The sequence below is a fragment of the Chelonoidis abingdonii genome, chromosome 9, assembly GCF_003597395.2.
Source record: "Chelonoidis abingdonii isolate Lonesome George chromosome 9, CheloAbing_2.0, whole genome shotgun sequence".
In the NCBI taxonomy this organism is placed as follows: domain Eukaryota; kingdom Metazoa; phylum Chordata; order Testudines; family Testudinidae; genus Chelonoidis; species Chelonoidis abingdonii.
The window spans coordinates 46,893,137-46,915,095 of NC_133777.1; the positions used below are offsets into that span (position 1 = coordinate 46,893,137).

The 21,959-nt window shown below is 49.2% G+C and overlaps 1 protein-coding gene across 1 annotated transcript; it reads left to right on the forward strand.

Annotated features, from left to right (window-relative positions):
* The first annotated feature begins 4,020 nt into the window (after window positions 1–4,020).
* LOC116836271 (cytochrome P450 1A5-like) lies at window positions 4,021–14,672 on the forward strand. Its single transcript, XM_032799800.1, has 6 exons — window positions 4,021–4,866; window positions 5,470–5,596; window positions 11,847–11,936; window positions 12,028–12,151; window positions 12,401–12,487; window positions 14,366–14,672. Exons 1-6 carry the CDS (start codon window positions 4,021–4,023, stop codon window positions 14,670–14,672), a joined length of 1,581 nt encoding a protein of 526 aa, XP_032655691.1.
* The last annotated feature ends 7,287 nt before the right edge of the window (window positions 14,673–21,959 follow it).

The following is a 21,959-nucleotide window of genomic DNA, read 5'->3' on the forward strand; positions in this document are numbered from 1 at the left end:
GAAAGAACAGACCAATGGAGCCTGATCACCTATAGATAAGGGCAGGCTAGGATTTTGTCAGGGATGTTTTTAGTAAAAGTCATGGACAGGTCACTGCAATAAATAAAAAAATCAGGGGAGCCCTTCCCCGTCCCTGACTTTACTAAGAACACCCCTGACAAAATGGAGAGGGAGGGGGGTCTAGCTCCCCCACCCTGCAGCGGCTGGGAGCTGCGGGGACCCCATTGCATAGTGTCTGGGTGGGGTCCCCCTGCCGCCCTGTGGGGTTGGGAGCTGCGGGGACCCCATTGCCTAGCAGCTGGGTGGGGTCCCCCTGCTGCCTTGCAGAGCTGGGAGCTGCAGGGAGCCCCCTGCCAGCTCTGAGCAGCTCCCAGGTCCTTCTGCCTCTGGCGGGGGCTGCTCACTGCAGCTGGGGAGCTCCCCCCGGCTAAGCAGTTCCAGGATCCCTCTGCCGCCGCAGGCTGGGAGCAATGGCAACTGGGCAGCTTAGGGGTTGCCCCAGATGGCAACAGCTGGTCAGCTGCGGGGGTCCTGCCACCCGCCACTGCTGGACAGCTGGGGGAGGGCCCCCTGCCACCTGCGCAGGCTCGGAAATTGCTGGAAGTCATGACTGGGGCGGCAGAGGGACCCCGGAGCTGCTCAGCACTGGCAGGGAGCTCCCTGCAGAGCAACAAGGGGCTCCCCAGCCACTGGGCAATGGGCTCCCCACAGCTCCCAGACCCACAGAGCAGCAAGGGGCTCCCCAGCCCCTGGGCAATGGGCTCCCCACAGCTCTCAGCCGTTGCAGGTGGGGCAGGGTGACAGATCCTCCCCAGTTTGTCAGGAATGTTTTAGTAAAGTCAGGGGCAGGACAGGGTTCCCCGATGTTTTATTTATTGCAGTGACCTGTCCAGGACTTTTATTAAAAACATCCCTGACAAAATTCTAGCCTGCCCTTACCTATAGGAAATGCTGCAAAACCTTCCCCTTTGAGAATGGCTTTCCACGCTCTGAGTGACCCGCACACTGACATCCCCTTTTACCGCCAAACTCCTGCCAAAAATATACATAAAAAACTTACCCCAAGCAGAGTTTTTACTCTGGAAAGAGAGAAGTGCCAGAGACGCCATAAAATCCACTGGAGACTTTGCTACTGGCTTTAGGGCGTTCAGATACTACAGTGACAAGGGGCAGCATAAAACTCTGGGGGCCCTAGCTGAGTTCTGGGTTTTCCCTCAGCAAACAGCCCTGCTGTCAGATGTCCCCCTCCCAGCTGGGAGAAGGCTAAAGAGACCAGTCAGTGAGACTCCAGGCCAGGATCTCCAGTTTCAGGAGTGCAGTGCCATGTCAAAGCCACCAGTTGCACCCTGGCTCTAAGGAATACCTGTTGTATCTCCTGTAGCACTGGGGGTAAATGTTAGGGCCAGATCCTGGGCTAGCTCCATTAAATCGATTAAGCTGAACTGATTTATCCCAGCTGGGGATCTGGCCCCAACTTGTTAAGGGCAATCAATGGAAGGAGCTGAGTGTTCTGCTGTAGAGGGTCTAGGACCGAGGCTCAGGGAGGCCCTGGGTTACAGAAACTGCTGCATCACCATCAGGGCTGGTGCAACCATTCAGGCGACCTAGGAGGTCACCTAAGGCGCTGGCATTTGGGGGGTGCCATTTTCTTCGGCAGCGACTGCGGCGGCCAGATCTTCGGCCACCCTGGTTGCCACCGGCATTTAGGCGGAAGGAGCTGGGGCGGGGGAGGGTGAGGGGATGGCTGCCTGCAGCAAGTAAGGCGGGGGGCCGTACGCAGGGGAACTCCCTGCCCCAGCTCACCCCTGGCCCGCCTCTTCCCCGAGCACACCATCGCCGCTTCACTTCTTCCGCCTCCCAGGCTTGCGGCACCTAAGCTGATTGGCGCCGCAAGCCTGGGAGGTGGGAGAAGTGAAGCAGCCATGGCGTGCTCGGGATGCTCGTGCTCATGTGCAGAGCAGGGGTGAGCTGGGGCGGGGGTGGGGTGGCTCAAGTGGAGGGGGAGCTGCTGTGGGGGGGCACCTCCGTGTGGGGGAGCGGGGGGGGGTGCAAGGTGGAAGTTTCACCTAGGTGCGAAACATCCTTGCACTGGCCCTGATCACCACCACAGAAGAGAGACAGACAAAGTAGCCCCTTACTGCTCCTGCAAAGTCAGGCTCCACAGGAAGTCCTAGAGGGACTCCCAAGACAGACACTGGATCACCTGATTGACTCACATCCACTACTTAAGCCAGGCAGTGAGCTGGCTGTATAGGCGACACATGCAGGTGGTGGGGTATGTGAGGTCAAGTTGGCCCCTTCCCCGCTCCCGCAGATTTCTGCTTAGCGTGCCGGGGGAGAGGGGCTCTGTCCTTCTCCTGCTGCGCCTGTCCCCTGGCACGCTTGGCCCCTGTTCCTGGCAGCCGGGCCCGGACAGGGAGTGGAAGGGGTGGGATGGAGTCAATTATCACACTGGCTGAAGGTGGTGGCTCTGGGTCACTGCTCTATCCAGTGCTGTGGCTCCCGTGAGAACTCAGCTGCGGACTTGGCAGCAGCCCATCCCTTCCACTCCCCACCCAGGCCTAGTTGCCAGGGAAAGTGGCTGAGTGAGCCCTAAACTTGCCTATGGGAGGTGCAGTGGAAGAAGGACAGAGCCTCTTGCCCCCCTGCAGGTAACTCTGGTGGGGTGAGGAGAGCACAGTGGTCGCCAGACTGGGCACACGGGTTGCTGGGGAAGGTGCTGGGAGCAGATTCCCTGGCTTCTGCTCAGCTGGAGGTCGGAGCATTGCCTGTGCCCCGCCCTGCCCCTGCTGAGGTACCTGTGAGCTTCAGGCACCCTGGTGCTGTGAGTCTCCCTGGGCTGGCCCCCACCCCAGCCAGGCCCAGATGCTCCCCACTCCTGTGGCCCCAGCTCCCCAGGAGCAAGCAGGAATGGTCACTGTGGCCCAGGGAGGTGGGCCTGGAAGTTCCTCCTGGAGGCGACACCAGGGCCTCACGTGACACCTCCCTTTACATTGTGTCCCCCCCACCCCCAGTATCAGGAGGAACGAATTGTCTATGGTTGGGTGGATTGTCTGAGAAACTATGCAGACTCCTTGTTGCATCTGCATTGGACCCTGCTCCTTGCCTCTGTCCTGCAATCTGCATCCAACCCTGCTCCACTCCCGTCTTGTCCTTGGCTCCTGCCCTTGCGCCCGATTCCTGCCTTTGCTCCTGTGCCTAGCCTCATCTCTGGTTCCTGCCCCTATGTCCTGCTCCTGATCATTGCCTGTTAATCTCTGCTCTGATGATTGGCTCAGCTCCTGACTCTGACCCCTAGGCCAGACTGTCTATGTCCCAATTCCTAACAATCAGTGGCCAGAGAGGATAATGATAGAACAATAGATTGATCCCCCACTTGTCCCAGGGTTGAGATAATGCTGACAGGTCCTGTGTATTTCAAATTGCCCTGTTAATTTCTCTTCATTCCATGGCAGGCCAACAGTAAACCAATCAACTCCACAAAGAAGAAAGTGAAACGGTAATTGGCATGTCAAGTCCTTGCAGTTCTTGAGCTCTTTCTACCTGAAAATCCCCAAGAGCATCACAAACATTTCATTAATAAATTTAGCTGCACAACACACTGAGGTAATAAGTATGATTATTCCCATTTTGCCAATGGGAAGCAGAGTCACAATGGGATGAAGTGACTTGCGCTAGGTTCCACAGGAAGTTTGTGGCAGAACCAAGATTTGGACCCAGATCTCCTGACTCCTGTCCTGTGCTTTTGGAACTAGAACTAGTGTAGAAAAAATGTCCCAGCAGGTAAGAGGCTCTAGGGTCAAAGGGCTGTATCTCTGTTAATAGCCAGCCTATGGGAAGGATTTATGAAGAAGGGATCCCTCAAAGTTCTAATGCAAGGATGCCTGAGTGTGTCATGGCCCTGTGTGGAGTCTGGCCCACTTGAGGCATAAGGCTAGCATTTCCATAGCAACCTGAGGAAGTGAGACACCCAACACCCTCCCTTTGTTTAATTTTCTCAGGCTTCTTAGGCCCTTGAAGATGAAGGCTTTAATGTCACTGGTGGGAAGCCAGGGCATTATCTCAGTTATTGAGATCCTTATTGCCTCTGCTGTCTTCTATCTGACATTAATCGTCATCAGATCCTTTCGGAAGCAGATCCCCAAGGGGCTGAAGAAGCTCCCAGGACCAAGGGGTTACCCCTTGATAGGCAACGTGCTGGAGCTGGGGAGCAATCCACACTTGACCTTGACTCAGATGAGCCAGACCTACGGAGATGTGATGCAGATACAGATCGGCACCAGACCTGTGCTGGTGCTGAGTGGGTTGGACACCATCAAACAAGCCCTGGTGAAGCAAGGGGAGGACTTCATGGGGCGCCCTAATCTCTACAGCTTTCGCAATGTTGCAGATGGCCAGAGCTTGACCTTCAGCACTGATTCAGGGGAGGTGTGGAAAGCTCGCAGGAAGTTGGCCCAGAATGCCCTGAAGACCTTCTCTCTCTCACTCAGCCCCAACTCTTCATCCACCTGCCTCCTCGAGGAGCATGTCTCCAAAGAAGCTGACTACCTAGTAAAAAAGTTTCTGCAACTGATGGAGGAGAAGAAGAGGTTTGACCACTATCGGTACATGGTGGTCTCTGTGGCCAATGTCATCTATGCCATGTGCTTTGGCAAGCGTTACGACCATGATGACCAGGAGCTGCTCAGCATAGTGAATGTGATGGATGAATTTGGGGATGTGGCTGCCTCTGGCAATGCAGCGGATTTCATCCCAGTGCTCCAGTATCTCCCCAACAGCACCATGAAGAAATTTATGGAATTCAACAAAAGGTTCCTCAAGCTCCTGCAGGACGTTGTCAAAGAGCACTACGAGAGCTTTGAGAAGGTAAGAGCCTGGGGGGTTGGAATTCGCTCACACCTGAGATGAGCTTGGTGCACTGACACACTAGCCTATTCGTTCCAGCATCTATCTAAATAAAAGTCTGGAAAGGTGCAGGGTGAAAGGTTATGCTGCTTTTTTGCCAACCTGTCTAGCCAAAATAGCACTTTATTACCTCTATGAATTTTACAAATGAATCTTCATCTTATCTATTGTAGGACCCTCTTAGGACACAAATTACCCTAGTTTCTATACCAATAAGTTTCTCTCCCTAGGCACATATTGAGAGTTAATTTGTTTAGCATGTTTGTCTTGTATTTTCCAAGAAGAGGATCATTCTGACATCTTGCACTTTCAAGCTGTATATTCTCATCTCCTTATGTTTATGGCTCGGTGAAATGTTACCTACTGACTGTAGGAGAAGAAAATATTTTCCTGACCTCCTATTCCTGTCATGACTGGAATTTACTTGCACTTCTGTGACATGGGGATACAGAACTTTCCAGCACAACGTCTCTTCCATAGTAGATTGCTCTTTGTTACCTCTCAGTTTACCTGCCCTTTGGTCTGGAATTTCATGCCATCTTCTTCTGGACTTTCCTCTTTCAGGACAACATTCGAGACATCATGGACTCCTTGATTGAGCAAAGTCAGGAGAATAAAGTGGAAGCCAATGCCAACATTCAGCTCCCGAAGGAAAAAATTGTCAACCTGGTCAATGACCTCTTTGGAGCCGGTAAGAACATTCCAATTCAGACTTTCAAATCTGAAACCACTTTCTATTTTTGCATTCCAATTAACTCTGATAAATATTAGCCCTTTTTTGTTCCTGTGATAGACCCAGGCCAGTTGGGTACAGCAGAATAGCAGAAGGCAGATATACTGGCCACTGAATTAACAGTTTTCTGTTCCCTGACTGACCAGAGCAGGGGCTGCTCCAGGCTAATGAGAACACTTGACTCTAATTAACCTGAAAAGAGTCAGGTGAGGCCATTAAGTTAATGTGACCACCTGACTCTAATTAAGGTCCTGCTGATATGATGAAAAGGGCTCAGTAGACTGTGACCCTGGCCCTAGAGAGAGAAGGGCTATGTGGAGGGTCACAGTGAGCCACCGAGGCTAGCTTAAACCGCCTAGAAGCGCAGGACCCCCGGGAGCAAGGTCAGAGCTTTGCCACAACCGGTGTCAGAGTGGGATCATGATTGTTCACAGCATGGCGGAACAAAGAGGTTTTTACTAAAAAAAAAAAAAAAAAAAGTGCACTGGGGTTTTTGGTTGTGGGTGTTTTTGTTTGTACTACCATGGAGGAGGTGATGAGAGTGCTGGTGCAAGCCACAGCGGCCCAGCAGGAGGCAACTTGGGTGTCACGGAGTCCGGCCCTGCACCCCTCTTCCTGGGACCCACAGTGACTTTTATCCAGCCAGTAAAACAGAAGGTTTATTGGACAACAGGAACACAGGTTACAGCAGAGCTTGCAGGCACAGTCAGGACCCCTCCACTGAGTCCTTCTGGGGGTTCAGGGTGCTTGGATCCCAGCTAGGATCCCCTGAATTCCTCCCCACGGCCCAAACCCAAACTGTCCTGCCTTTTCTCCCGCCGGCCGACTCCTTTGTTCCCTTCTCCTCCGCCCAGGTGCTCCCCCCTCCCCCCTGCCGGGTTCGGATTACACCCTGACTACCTGTCCGCCACCTACAGACATCCCCTGCTTTCCCGTTCCCCACACCGACAGTCCCTACTCCTTCCCGTTCCCCACACACACAGCCCCTACTCCATCACACTGGGCTCGGGCGATGACGCAACAGAAGTCCGTGAGGTTACAACAGGAAACCAACCAATTATTAATGAGCCAGGCGACCCAAGATCGAGCCCTCCTACGTGAGGTTGTGGACCAGCTGAAGAGCCTCACAACCCAGGCCCGGGGGTCCAATGAGACGTGAACCCTGAGGGCCACTGGTTGTCTGCCAAAGATGATGGCAGATGATATAGAGGCATATCTCCTCTCATTTGAAAGGACTGCACAGCATGAGGCGTGGCCCCTGGAGCAGTGGGCCAGCATTCTCACCCCTTTCTTGTGCAGAGAGGCCCAGAAGACCTACTTTGATCCGCCCGCTAAGGATGCTACTGACTATTCCCTGCTGAGGGAGGAGATCCTAGCACGATTCGGGGTGACAGCAGCGGTACGAGCCCAGAGCTTCCAGGAGTGGAAATACAGGGAGAACAAACCTCCAAGGTCCCAACTTTTCGACCTCATACACCTCGCTCGGAAGTGGTTACGGCCTGAGGCATGCAGCCCGGAGGACATTTTAGAGACTTTGGTCATGGACCATTACATGCGGGGACTACCGCCAGATCTCTGCAAATGGGTCTGCCAGAACGATCCATCCACCTACGACGAAATGATCACATTGGTGGAAAAATGGATAACAGCCAAGGAATTAACCCAACTATCCAAGGAAGGCCCCTCACGAAGCAAACACTCGACCCCGACCATGGAAGATTGGGTGGCCAAACCCCCAGGAAGTCCTAGGTGGAAGAAGAGAGAGGTCAAAAACCAGTTGGGAACCCACGAGGAAGGGGAAGGCCTGAGTGGGGGGAACCCTGGGACTAAACCCCCTAACCCACGTGATTGGGGAGTGACTAGAAGCAATTATAGGCATTATGGGTGTGGGGAGTTGGGGCATATAGCTGTCCAATGCCCCAATGTCATAGAGCCAATGCAGTGTAACCTGGGGAACAGGGCAGACTCATGCAGCCTACTCAATATTGTAGGGGTCGCAGTCACCCCACATAAATATAGAAGGCAGGTAAAGTTGAATGGGGTAGAAACCATGGCACTCGTAGACTCGGGGAGTGCTATCACTCTAAATTTGGGTAAATTAGTGAAGTGCAGCCAGTTAATGCAGGCCAAGCTTACGGGAGTAACCTGTGTCCATGGGACTGTTAGCTACTACCCCATCACACCAGAAAAATTTGAAATTCAGGGAAATGTCACCGGGGTGAAAGCAGGGGTAGTCCCAAACCTCCCATACCCCATGCTCATAGGTAGAGATTTCCCTGGGTTTGGAAACTTGCTCCCACCGGAGGAATTAGAGGGAGAGGAGCTCCCTGAACTTCAGGAGGCTTCCGCGGCAGAATGTCACCTCTCATTTTTCGTGGAAATGTCCCAGGAGCTATTCTCTGTCTCAGGGAAAGTCAGGAAGACCAAAGGAGAAAGAAGGGCGGCCAAGGCCTTGGGTACCCGAATCCTGATACAAGAACAGAGGGTCGCTTGTGTAGGTAGACGTACGCGGGCAACTGAAGGGGAGGGTCCAGAGACAGAGGAGGGGTCAGAGACCACTTCCAACCCCAACCTCACGGAGCCAGCCGAGAGGGCAGAGACAAATCCCTCAGAGTTCGCGCTGTTAAGCCCAGAGAGAGAGACTTTTGGACGGGACCAGGTAGAAGACTCAAGGTACGAGAACGCCAGGAAGGAAGTGGCTGAGATAGATAGGGTACCATAGAGGGAAAGGCCCAGGGTCCAGGGCCTTATTTTATGATCAAGAGGAATCTCCTATATTGGGTCATGCAAATGCAGGAGCAAGAGGTACACCAGCTCCTAGTCCCCCGGAAACACCAGAAGGCAATATTAAGCCTCGCTCACAATCACCTTTTTGGAGGATACTTGGGAGTGGAGAGAACCCAGGCACGAATCTTATGCAGTTCTTCTGGCTGTGGGTACATGAAGACATCCGGTGGTACTGTGCCCCTTGCCCCGAATGTCAACTGCACAGCCCTGATCCACATCTAAGAGTTCCTCTGGTACCCCTGCCAATCATCGAAGTTCCATTCGAGTGGATCACCATGGATCTTTTGGAGCCGCTAGAGAGAACAACCCAAGGCCATCAGTATGTGCTTGTCATCTTAGACTATGCAACCAGGTACCCAGAAGCTGTCCCCTTATGAAACACAGCTTCCAAGAGCATTGCCAAAGAATTAGTGGCAATCTTTGCCCGGGTAGGGCTACCAAAAGAAATCCTCACAGACCAGGGAACACCATTCGTGTCCAAGTTGATGAAGGACTTGTGTTCCCTGCTCCATGTCCAGACCCTGCGGACCTCAGTTTACCATCCACAAACCGATGGTCTGATGGAAAGATTTAACCGAACCCTCAAGGCCATGATAAGAAAGATGGTAAGCAAGGATGGGAAAGATTGGGACAACCTACTACCGTACCTCATGTTCGCCATCCGTGAGGTCCCCCAAGCTTCCACTGGATTCTCCCCCTTTGAACTGTTGTATGGACGCAACTCACAAGGCATCCTGGACATAGCCAAAGAAATCTGGGAGGAGAAACCCAGTGAGAGGAAGAACGTAATAGAACATGTACTACGGATGAGGGACCGGATAGCCTGGGTCACTCCCATAGTGAGGGAGCACCTAGAGAAGGCCCAAGAGGCCCAGAGAACCTACTACAACCGTCAAGCCAAGCTTCATCAGTTTCAAACTGGTGACCGAGTAATGGTACTGGTACCCACGGCTGAAAGTAAGCTGTTGGTCCAGTGGCAAGGGCCCTACGAAATAGTTGAACCCATAGGGAAAGTAAATTACAAGGTGTGACAACCAGGACATCGAAAAGTAGAGCAGATATATCATGTCAACCTTCTGAAACCATGGCATGCACGAGAGGCATGCACAGTGATTCAAGAAGAGCTGCACCCAGGGAACAAAAATCCTGAACAGGTGAGAGTGTCTCCTGATCTAACGACAGACCGGAAGAAAGAGGTAACTGAGATGATTGCCCAATTTCAAGATGTATTCTTGACAAAGCCAGGTCGCACAACCGGGACATATCACCACATATCCTGGGGGCAGAGTAACTATGAGTCCCTACTGGGAGCCAGCAGCCAAAAGTGAGGAAATAAAAGCGGAAGTCAGGAAAATGCTGGAGATGGGGGTCATCGAAGAATCCCACAGTCAGTGGTCCAGCCCCAGTAGTGTTGGTGCCCAAACCTGATGACACCACAACGTTCTGCAACCACTTCTGTCCACTAAACAAGATATCCCAGTTTGAGGCCTACCCTATACCCGGCATAGACGAACTAGTGGACTGTCTGGGGAATGCCCGGTACTTGACAACCTTAGACTTGACAAAGGGGTACTGGCAGATTCCCCTAGCCAAAGATGCAAAGGAAAAGACAGTCTTTTCTACACCAGAGGATCTCTTCCAATATATGGTCCTTCCTTTTGGACTACATGGGGCTCCAGCTACCTTTCAGCGCCTCATGGACAAGTTATTACGCCCCCATACCAGTTATGCTGCGGCCTACTTGGATGACGTGGTGATTCATACCCCAGGCTGGGAGACCCACTTGGAAAAAGTGGGTGTGGTCCTTGATACCTTCCGGCGAGATGGCCTTACAGCAAACCCTGTTAAGTGTGCTATAGGGTTCACGGAGGCCAAATATCTTGGCTATGTGGTAGGAAAAGGTCTGGTAAAACCCCAACTGAATAAGTTAGAGGTCATCCAAAATTGGCCTCGGCCGAGTCATAAGAAGCAGGTCCGAACATTCCTAAGGGTGGTGGGGTATTACTGGGGTTTCATCCCTCATTTTGCTACAAGGGCTAGTCCCCTAACGGACTTAGTGAAGGCCCGTGGTCCTGATCCAGTCCAATGGTCCGATGCAGCAGAGAGGGCATTCACGGACCTACGGACTACCCTCTGCAGTAATCCCGTATTGATAGCCCCAGATTTCAACAAGGTCTTCATCCTACAGACAGATGCATCCGAGGTAGGGTTAGGGGCCGTCCTGTTGCAGAAGGTTGGGGAGGAGGAACACCCAGTTCTCTACCTCAGTAGGAAACTCCTTCCGAGGGAACAAAAATATGCAGTAGTAGAGAGAGAGTGCCTCGCCGTAAAATGGGCCATGGAAAAGTTGCGTTACTACCTGCTGGGGTGCAGATTTATCCTTGTGACTGACCATGCCCCTCTTCAATGGATGCAACGGAACAAGGAAAAGAACACAAGGGTAACCAGGTGGTTCTTATCCCTCTAACTTTCCAGTTCCGCACAGAGCACAGAGCAGGGAGTCGCCATGGCAATGCTGATAGCTTATCACGCGTACACTGTCTGGCATCCCAAGCTGCCCAACCCTTGGTGTTGAGCAGAGAGGAGGGATATATGATAGACCCAGGCCAGTTGGGTACAGCAGAATAGCAGAAGGCAGATATACTGGTCACTGTATTAACAGTTTTCTGTTCCCTGACTGACCAGAGCAGGGGCTGCTCCAGGCTAATTAGAACTCTTGACTCTAATTAACCTGAAAAGAGTCAGGTGAGGCCATTAAGTTAATGTGACCACCTGACTCTAATTAAGGTCCTGCTGATATGATGAAAAGGGCTCAGTAGACTGTGACCCTGGCCTTAGAGAGAGAAGGGCTATGTGGAGGGTCACAGTGAGCCACTGAGGCGAGCATAAACTGCCTAGAAGTGCAGGACCCATGGGAGCAAGGTCAGAGCTCTGCCACATTCTCTCCATAAGAACACTCCATCCAGATGCTCTCAGTAGCAGAAAACAAATCACATTAGTTTTTTCGCCCTGACACTTACAAGCAATGACCCCAAGAGGCTTCCTACTATTCGAGGAAGAGTTTGTAGAAAGACAGTGCTCAGAGAAAATGAATCTCCCAAAAGACAGTTATGTATCTCTATTTACCAGTACTGATCCTGACTCATCACTAAATTACACTGGGGAAACCCCATTGATTTCATAGAGGTTACGCCGGTATAAAACTGAAATAGCACAGTGACGAATCAGCATCACTAGGCACAGAGTGGATCAAGTGTAAAAACTCTTAACTAGGAACTTTCTTATCGCAGTTTTCTGAATTGGACAAAAACTGGTGTGCAAGCAAGGAAAATCTGATGACATTCTAAAGTCTGGGGCTTGTATTTTTCACTTGAGTTGTTTTCATCTAGTTAGTATCTGTCTTTCCTCTCTGTCTGTCTAGGTTTTGACACTGTGACAACAGCTTTGTCCTGGAGCCTTATGTATCTTGTGACTTATCCAGACATTCAGAAGAAGATTCAGGAAGAATTAGGTAATTGTATGTTTTCAGTCACAGAGTTAAAATGCATCTCTCTAGAAGGCTGGATTCCAACCGTTCTTTTCCTCCTCTTTATAACCTGTAGATCAGAGCATTGGCAGAGAGAGGAGACCCAGACTCTCAGACCGCCCCATCCTCCCTTACACAGAAGCTTTCATCTTAGAGATGTTCAGACATTCCTCCTTCCTGCCCTTCACCATTCCTCACTGGTAAGTGCTATGGATGCAGAGGAGATGTAGGGGCATAACACATTGAGTGGTACTTTTATTCAGCTTGTCGCTCCATTGATGGTCCTCACAGTGTGAGACAGGAAAATCCCAGCCCTTAGAAAGTACAATAATGCTTATGAAAATGATCTCCTCTGGGCCCAGTCCTGATTTAACTGGGCCCAGGAATTGATTGATATGAGAACACAGAGGCAGCTTTTTAAACTTAAGAATCTCACTCTCTTCCTTCAGCACAACAAGAGACACAGTACTGAATGGCTACTATATCCCGAAGGACTTCTGTGTGTTTGTCAACCAATGGCAAGTCAATCATGATGAGTAAGTATATGCAGAGTCCCTTAGGGTAATAGTGTGCAGTCCATCCAGATCAGTGTACCAGTCCCCATTTAGTCCCATAGAACATGTCACTACCATGTACCTTCAGTATGACTGGTTGGCAGTTGGCCCTTGGACAAACAGATCAGGATGATGCTCTGTTTCTGTGGTGTCATTCATGATGTTCTAGCCACTTTCCAAGCACACAAGAAGGAATGTTCCCTGCCCCATTGTATCAAAAAAACCCAACCTAGATGAGGTGGCCCTGGCTGTATTTCTGTGCTTTCCCCATTCTCCACAGGACTGGGAATTTCTGCTGTGGGAAGACACAGAGATGGCCAGGCAGGGGAGGGGGGAGTGTGTGGAGCATTGGAATTGGGCTGCCAACGAGCACTGGGTGGGCTGATGAGGCCACAAACTCCATGCAAATGGCCCTGGTCCCCATCAAGCTTCTCCCTGGATCTGCTGGGTCTGTACGCCTGATTTGCACCCTAGTCCTTGCTGATGAAAGGATCAGGAAGAAATCTCTTGTGAGACAGGGAAAAGACCTGGGAGTCACTGCAGACAGCTCAACGGAAGCCTCTGCTCAGTGTGCAAAGGAGGTGAAAAAGGCAACTAGAATGGCAGGGTGCATAGGGAATGAGATCGGGAAAAACACTGAAAGCTTGTGGAAATTGACTGGTATAATGGAATAACTATTGGCCTATAGTGATTTTGGTATAGCTAATGGCAATTATTTCCCGTCAGTTTCCCCATGTAGAAAACATTGGGATGATTATACTGCTCTTCTGCACATCAGTGACACCCTCTCCCCTGGAATACTATGTCCAGGTCTGGTCACCCCATCTCCAAAAGGACAGAGAAGGGATGAAAAGGGTCCAGAAACAGCTAAGGGAAAAGGTTAGAGGTTTAGAAAGATGTGTGCATGGAGAGAGACTGAGAAAACTGGGGCTACTTAGTTGAGTGGGCAACTGAATAGGAAGGGGACGTGATAGAGCATACAAAATAATGATTGGTACAGAGTGCTTCTATTTACCCTCTTATAATAAAGGAGGAAGGGGATATTCCATAGCATCAGAAAGCAGCGAATTTAAAACTGATCAGAGGACTTGATCACAACCTGCAAGTACCTATCTGGGGAGCAGAAATTTAGCAATAGAGGGCTCTCCAATCTATCAGACAAAAGCACAACAAGATCCAATGGCTGGAAGCTGAAAGGAGATGCATTCAGACTAGAAGTCAGGTGCAAATTTTAACAGTCAGTGTAATTAATCATTTGAACAATTTCCCAAGGGTTGTGGTAGATTCTCCATCACTGGCAATTTATAAATCAAGATGGGATGTTTGTCTGTAAGATCTGCTGTAGTTCAAACAGGAATGAATTCAGGGAAGTTCTAGGGCCTTTGTTATAAAGGACATCAGACTAGATGACCATGACAGTTCCTTCTGCCCTTATAATCTATGGAATACACAACTTTGACCTGTTGAAAGCATTGCCACAAGATGCTAGTGAGGTCAAGGGCTTAGCAGGATTCAGAAAAGGATTAGACATTAGTGGATAATGAGAACATTAACCATAACTTCAGAGAGCATTAAGAACATGTTTATAAGGGATCTAACCCCTCAGGCTTCAGTGCAAAAGCCAACCAATAACATCAAGGCCTTACGGCAGAGGTTATCTTGTCCCAATGCCTTCTGAGTGCTATTTTAAATGGAAAAGGCATTCTTGAGTGAGAAAGGTGTGTGGATAGCAGTTGGTCCTAGGTCCAGTTTTGAAGCTGTTCCTGACACCCATCCAAACTGAATTCTCTGCTCTCCAGCATCCCCTCTCCAGGCAGTGGTAGAACGGAAGTTTCAGAAGCTTTGCTCTTGCTGTTCTAGGAAGCTTTGGAAAGAACCATCTAAGTTTAACCCAGAGCGCTTCCTCCATGCCGGAGGGACTGAAGTAAACAAGGCAGATGGTGAGAAGGTGCTGATCTTTGGCCTGGGGAAGAGGAGGTGCATTGGTGAGACCATTGCCAGATGGGAGGTCTTCCTCTTCCTGACTACTCTGCTGCAGCAGCTGGAGTTCAGCGTCTCTGATGGAAAGAAGGTGGACATGACACCCGTGTATGGCCTGTTAATGAAGCACAAAAGGTGTGAGCACTTCCAGGTTAAGCAGCGCTTCCCAATCCAGAGTTCAGAGTGAGTTACCTCTGGACATTGGATGGGGGAAAGGAGAGATCCCATTTGAATTTTTACCTTTGGGGCCATATACTAAGTTAAATGGGACACAATATAGCTTCTATCTGACTAATTTGTATTGATTTGTCTTGCTCGTCTGTTAACTAGCTCCATCACCCTCACCTGTGGAATCACAACAAACATGCCACGGTAGCCTGGCTTGTTCACACAGGTGTAACTGCTTTTGGGGGTGATGTATGATAGTTGGGACTCTCTACTGAATTCCTCTTTGAATGCTACTAAGATGTATTCCCTTAATGCCTGCTTATAACAGACAGCCAAAAGTTGAAGGTGTCAGGACCACCCTTGTGCTTAAAGTTATACATGCGCTTAAGATCTTTGCTAAACTGGAACCTAAGCCTGTCCCAAATGTCATGATGACCTTCATCCAGGTAGAGTATTAAGGTCCATGGACATCTTAGGAGGCAGATCCTCAGCTGAAATAAACTCCTTATTGGAGCTGGGACAATTGACTTGACAACTGATGACTAACCCTTGTGTTCAGTCTTGTCTATTACATTGTAGAAGGAGATTAGGCTTGTCAAGGAGGGTAAAAAGGAGTTCAGCAGCTCACTCCCAGATGAATATGTGTAATACAACGGGCTTGTTTACATGGATTAACTTTCTGGTTTCTTGGACCTGTTTGATTTCCTCCAAAGAGCCCCAGAAACTGAGGCTGCCTCAATGAATGAGCTCTGTGTTGTAAGACAGCCCATGAACACATGGTAGATTAACCTTTTGATGTTAGCAAGTAACTGTTGCTCAGACCCATGTCTCAAGTATGCTAAAAAGGTCACATGACCCTGCTGCAGGTTCCAAAGAGCTTTTGAAACGCTATGGGTGCCATGAGAAGAAAGTGAGGACAAAATGATATTGCATCTCTGAAAAAGTGAAAGGAAATAATAGTCAGCCCTCGTATCATCCATAGATCCCAAAGCACTTTGCAAATGAGATCAGTATAAATTTACAGCTGGGGAAACTGAGGCATGGAGAGACGGATAGTGACTGGCCCAAGATCACCCAACTGGGAAGCAAACCCAGATCTTTTGAGGCACAGTCCAGTGCTCTATCCATTTGGCAACATTGCCCCACTGGAAGTTGCATTTGAGAGCAGAGCCCTGGTAAGCATCTCCCCAGCTGCTGGAATCCAGTTAACTTTGTCACTAGGAGTTTCAAACTTTTCCCTAGCATGGGCCCCCTCTTATGTGAGAGATTGTCTCCTGAACATCATTGGCAACCATCCCTGCCAAACTGGTAAGAGGTCTGATCAGGTGTCTGAGGAATCCGCTTATGGCTGACAAGCCCAATTCGAGAGCGACACAGCTTGGTACAAATTTCACAGCTCCAGATGTGGTCCGAGTTGGAGTCCAAGATTACAGCACGCTGCTTTCTTCTTTCCTGCTTGGCTTTCATCCTCTTGCTCAGAGCCACTGCATGTTGCTCTCCACCCAGTGCAGAGATGTTCCCTCCAGATTGAATGGGCTTCTGCATGCTCCCCCCAGCTGTCTACACTGATGTTGAATGACTTCATATCATTTTTGCACATGTCCTGGTACCGCTATAAAGAGAGACCCCCGCTTTCTAGAGCCATGCTAAATCTCGCTGTACAAAATATTCTTGGGGATATGGTCTCCTGTCCTCCCATTCTCCAGACATGACCGAGCCATTGTAACCTCTTCTTCTTGATAGTGGATTCTAAATATGTCAGTCTTGCGTGCTCCAGCAGCTCTGTTTGGTATTTCATCTTCCCACTTCATTTTCAGACTCTTATGCAGGCATCTCATGTGGAAGCTGTTCAGTGTCATGACGTGCCTAGCATATGTATTCCAAGTCCCTGAACCATAAAGTAGGGATGACAGCACACAGCCTCCTGAACACCTCCCCTCCTAATCACAGTCCTGGACAACACTTTTCCCTTAGCCCCACCAATTTTGCATCAACCACCTCCTCTGCCCTTTGGAGTTGCGTGGGTGATCTCTCTTCCCATATGCCATGATGTAACATGCAGCAATTGTTCACGGTGATGACTGGTATTAGGAAAGCAGTTAGATTTGTTTGACATGATAAATGCAATATGTGTTCAGTTCTTTGTTCTGGCAATAAAGCTGGTGGATCATCTTCACGAAGCAGGCACATTTTTTTCCAAGACTTCATTCTTGAGCTGCAGGGCCTGATTTAGATCTTGTTTACACCAGTACAAGTCAAGAGTAACTCCAATCCATGGTAGCATGAGAAGGGGATCAGGGTCTTTGCATGTATGGGTTATAACAAAAGTGTTTTTCATAAATATATAAAATGCAATGAAAAACATTCAGGCTACAATGCAGTCTTCTAACAACAAAGGGTGGGACACCCCTCTAATGCCTCGGGATTTGCATTTATAGATGTCCCTGGAAGTACCTGATTGGGTCTTCAGTCCCCAGGGAGGCTCATGCAGGGTCATGTGCCCCCCCAGTTTAAGACTTTGTCCTCATAGCTATTCAAGGGACACCATTGTAGGACCTAAGCACATCAGCCACACCATCAGGGGCTTGTTCACCTGCACATCTACCAATGTGATATATGCCATCATGTGCCAGCAATGCCCCTCTGCCATATACATTGGCCAAACCGGACAGTCTCTATGCAAAAGAATAAATGGACACAAATCTGACATCAAAAACCAGTAGGAGAACACTTCAATCTCCCTGGGCACTCAATAACAGACTAAAAAGTGGCAATACTTCAACAAACAAAACCTTCAAAAACATACTCCAATGTGAAACTGCAGAACTGGAATTAATTTGCAAACTGGATACCATGAGATTAGGCCTGAATAAAGACTGGGAGTGGATGGGTCATTACAAAAACTAATTTCTCCCATACTAATTTCCCCCTACTGTTACTCACCCCTTCTTGTCAACTGTTTGATATGGGCCACTCTCGTTACCACTACAAAAGTGATTTTTCCTCCCTTGGTATCCTGCTGTTAATTGAATTGTCTCTGTAGACTGACCCCCCCACTTGGCAAGGCAATTCCCATCTTTTCATGTCCTATATATATATATACCTGCTACTGTATTTTCCACTCTCTGCATCTGATGAAGTGGGTTTTAGCCCGTGAAAGCTTGTGCCCAAATACGTTTGTTTATTTCTAAGATGCCACAAGGACTCCTTGTTGTTTTTACTACTGAAGCTGTCTGCCCTCACTCTACCCACCCACTATCTGCAGGCATAGGTCGTCTCTCACTCTGCCTGCTGGTAGAGTCAGCTCTGCTGGTGCACTTTAGTGCAAGAGATTCCTGTGATTGTTTGTGTTCCAGTTACACCATAAACCTTTGTGCCAGTCCTGTACACACATAATAAGAGATAGGTCCAGATTTTTAAAGCCATCTTGGTGCCAACAGATGCACATAGGCCCTGAATGGGATTTTCGAAAGCATTGAAGTACATAGCTGCGTGTGGGAGCTAGTCACCTATGCACTTTTGAAAGTCCCACAAGACAGCCATCTGTTTCTTTAGGTGCCAACACACCTGAAGCACTGGCACTCTACCTGAAAAATGCAGTCACAGCGAGGGGAAGTGATTTGCTCAAGGTCACACAGCAGGTCAGTGGCAGAGCCAGGAATGAAATGCAGGTCTTCTGACTCCTAGTCCAGTGCCCTGTGCTCTAGGCCATACCACCACCCTTTCCCTGACTTCATAGTTCCAGATTAGTTATGAAGGACCAGCATTTTGCTCAGGGATGTATTTTTTTCGGACTAGCTGATATTAGCTTAAGTGGCCACATACCCAGAAAAACTGCCTTGTAGCTTAGCTATTGCAGTGAAAGGTGTGGTTAGAGGTTCAGCTGTGTGTGTGCATTCTCCATGTGTAGGGTGACCAGATAGCAACTGTGAAAAAACGGGAGAGGGGGTAGTGGGTAATAGGTGCCTATATAAGAAAAAGTCCAAAAAACGGGACTGTTCCTTTAAAAACAGGACATGTGGTCACCCTATCCCTGTGTGCTGCTACAGCTTTGCCCAGCCAGCCAGCACAGAAGACCTCGATCAAATCACTCAATGACCACAAGATCCGTTAAGGTACGAAGGTGCCAGGCCAGGTTTATTGTGAACAAAGCACAGTAATAGCACCTGGTAGACTCTACAAGCAGGGCCGATGCAAGGAAGCTTCGTGTCCCAGGCGCCACAAGCCTGGGAGGCGGGAGAAGCAAAGCAGTGACTGCGCGGTGGAACCCCCAGGCTGCCGGCGGCACGCTGACCCTGGGGAACCCCTGGGCTGCCGGCGGCAGCTCAGACTCCCTCTCCCTCCCAGCGCAGTGGCTGCTGAAACACTTTAAAAAATTTGGGGGGGGCACTTTTTGGCGCCCCCAAATCTTGGCCCCCTAGGCAACTGCCTAGTTGGCCTAAATGGTAGTACTGGCCCTGTCTACAAGTATACTAAGACATATATGCCTGTGAGAATGGACCAGCTCAGTGAATGGCGGGACTTTCCATTCCTTCCTTGGCCGGGCAAAGATACTCCCTCTGAGATACATCTTTATACGCTGATACAAACAACTTATGTACTGCCTCTGACATAGTTAGTCACTGCCTCCACTGCCCCCTGGCTAGTTATCACCTTGTATATGTTGGTTCAATGAAAACATCTCTATTACATACTATTATCCTGACCTTATCTTTTAGGAGGGGTCAGCATGTTCCTGTTATCTTGGGGGAATATTTTTGTACCGCCCTGGCTATTGGGATGTTCTGGTATCACTTGATACCTGGATGTGTTTGTGTGAGTATTCTGTGACTAGTGCTTCTTAGGAAAGTGTATTTCTGCAATATCAGCCCTGTTCTTGACAGATTCTGTGAGCAATTCCTGCCTCATACCAAGCCTCTGCTACAAAGGCTTATGTCTCAGGCTCTGTTCCTACTACAAAAGGAACTCTGAAGTATGCTGGCCTTTCCTTTTTCAGGCTTTCTTTCTACCCATATTAGATATTTTTGATCAGATACATTTGTTTTGTTTAGAAAAGTAGCTAAGCAGCAAGTATTTATTTATCCACAGCACACGGAGGACAAAATAATATTAACACAGGACAGTTTCCATGAAAATGATCCCTCATCCTAATTTGAACCTGGAGTTTTCAGTCGTAAGCCAGCAACTTTCTCCACCACACACACACGCTTTAAAAAGCCAGAACACGGGAGTTGTCATCTGACCACTAGAGGGAGTGACTGCAGCCTCATGAATATAATAAGAATTTATTGGGGATAATTGAAATTTGCAAAGATAAAACAGTTCAGACTGCACTGTGCATCCCAGGGCTTAGAAGCTGGTAATTCAAATGTAAATTATGTTCCACTTGTTCAACCAAAACAGAATGAAGAAGGAAATGAGTATTCCCAACCCTGTTCTGCTGCATTAAGGCCCAACTGAACAATACGTTTAAGCTTGTGTTTGAGTCCCACTGATTTCAATTAGACTTAAGCACATGCTTAAATGCGCTGCTGAACTGGGGCCTAAATTAATTGCATTCATGCCCCAAGTCTTTCTTGTCTTCATCATTAAGTTACTTGGGGTTGCATGGGTGTAAATGAGAGCAGACTTTGGCCCTTTGGCTATGGAGTAACAGCTATTAAAGAGTTTGGGGCATATTATGTTACAGTAGATGAGGGAGCTCTGCACCGAACCACAGAAAGGTTTATCCTGTGTTTTCAGAAAGTAAAGTGTGTCTAGGACTAGCAGCCCCAATGTTGCAGTATTTGCATTAGCTTCAGCCTGTTGATCCATGTTTGGTTATTTATGCTTTGTGGCCATAGCTCTGTCTACAGGGAGATTTCTGAAGGTGCCTGCCTGCAAGAGATGCAACTGAATGCAGCTACTGAGCATCTGCAGTGTCTGTTCCTGCATGTTAGCTGGGGACAGAATCACAATTCATGGCCCAGGAGTTCTCAGGATCTCTCGTGCTGTGCCCCACTGGAACTTCCTTGCAATGAAAGGAGCGATGGTGATTCACACCAGCAGATGTTCTGACCCTTTAAGCGCCGTACATTTCCCCCTGCCATTAGCTAGGGGGCCCAAGGGAGATATGGACCTTCTGCAGGGCAAAAGTATCTGGCTGGGAAGTATCTTAAAACTGCTTGCAATCCCTTCATCTAGGCCATGTCCCTTCTCTCTTTCTCAATGCTCGTGTGTGTAACCTAGAGGTGAGTGTGGGTTACAGGTTTCCCTCTATGTCAATCTGCAGAGGGGCTGAGTCTGTTACAGCCCCCAGGTAGGCAACTGTGGAGTTTCAGCCCAAGATGTAGCAACTCATACTTTTAGCTTTGGAGGTCCCTAGTTCAGTCCCTGGTGTGTTGGATATTGCTCTAGATTAGCTCCTGGTGTTTAACCCCAAACACATCCTCTGCTGAGAAGCTTGTGCTCCTGGCCTCTGTTCTGTGCACCTGTGTGTGAAGGACAACAGCAGTGATCTCATGGCGGGTTAATGGCAGCTTCCAATAAACCTGAGTCTGAGAAGTCTTCTGTCAATGAGGAGTGGTTTCACTTCAGCAGCATGAATTTATGACCTGCTTTGCTTATCTCGCCTGCAGCAATAAAATGCTTATCCCCGCCAAAGAACACAGCCGCTTCCTTATCTGCGCTTGTGTCTCTGAGGCCAGAGGCAGGAGGGATAATGCCTTGGGTTCCCTCATCAGCAAATGCAACCATCACTGGGTTCAGTGAAGGCATCTGCCCTAAGCCAGGTAGATGAAGTGAAGTCGCACACTGGCTCCAATGAACAAGGCCTTTTATCCCAACACACCTCAGTCTTCTTTGACCCCATGTTGGAGCTTCTGCACTGCAATCCAGCCTCAGCTTCACTGGGAACTGCAGCCCAAGAAAATTTGGTTTCTTATGAGGCCTGTCTCTTAGTGCCTCCTGAGAGGCATTGAGTCACCTCAGATCCATGGGAGCTGGAGGGCAGTCAGCACCTTGCAGCCAGATAGGGACCTAACAGGGGAACTAAAAGACTACCTTTAGTTACAGAGGGTCCTTTGTTTTCCATGCTGCATGGTTAAGGCTGCATCACTGGATGGTTAAGACCGGTCTCTGAATGGGCTCAGTGAAGCGACGTGTCCTGCTGAGCTGACCCCATGTATGGGCAAGTTCAGCTGCAGCGTGCTGGAGGAGTTTGTGCTGCGATGTTGCACCACCAATTGGTGGCATAGCCTAAAGAAAAATCCTGGGTCTCTTTAGGGTTCCCCCCTTTCCAGCTTGTAACTTCTTAATCAACATCCCC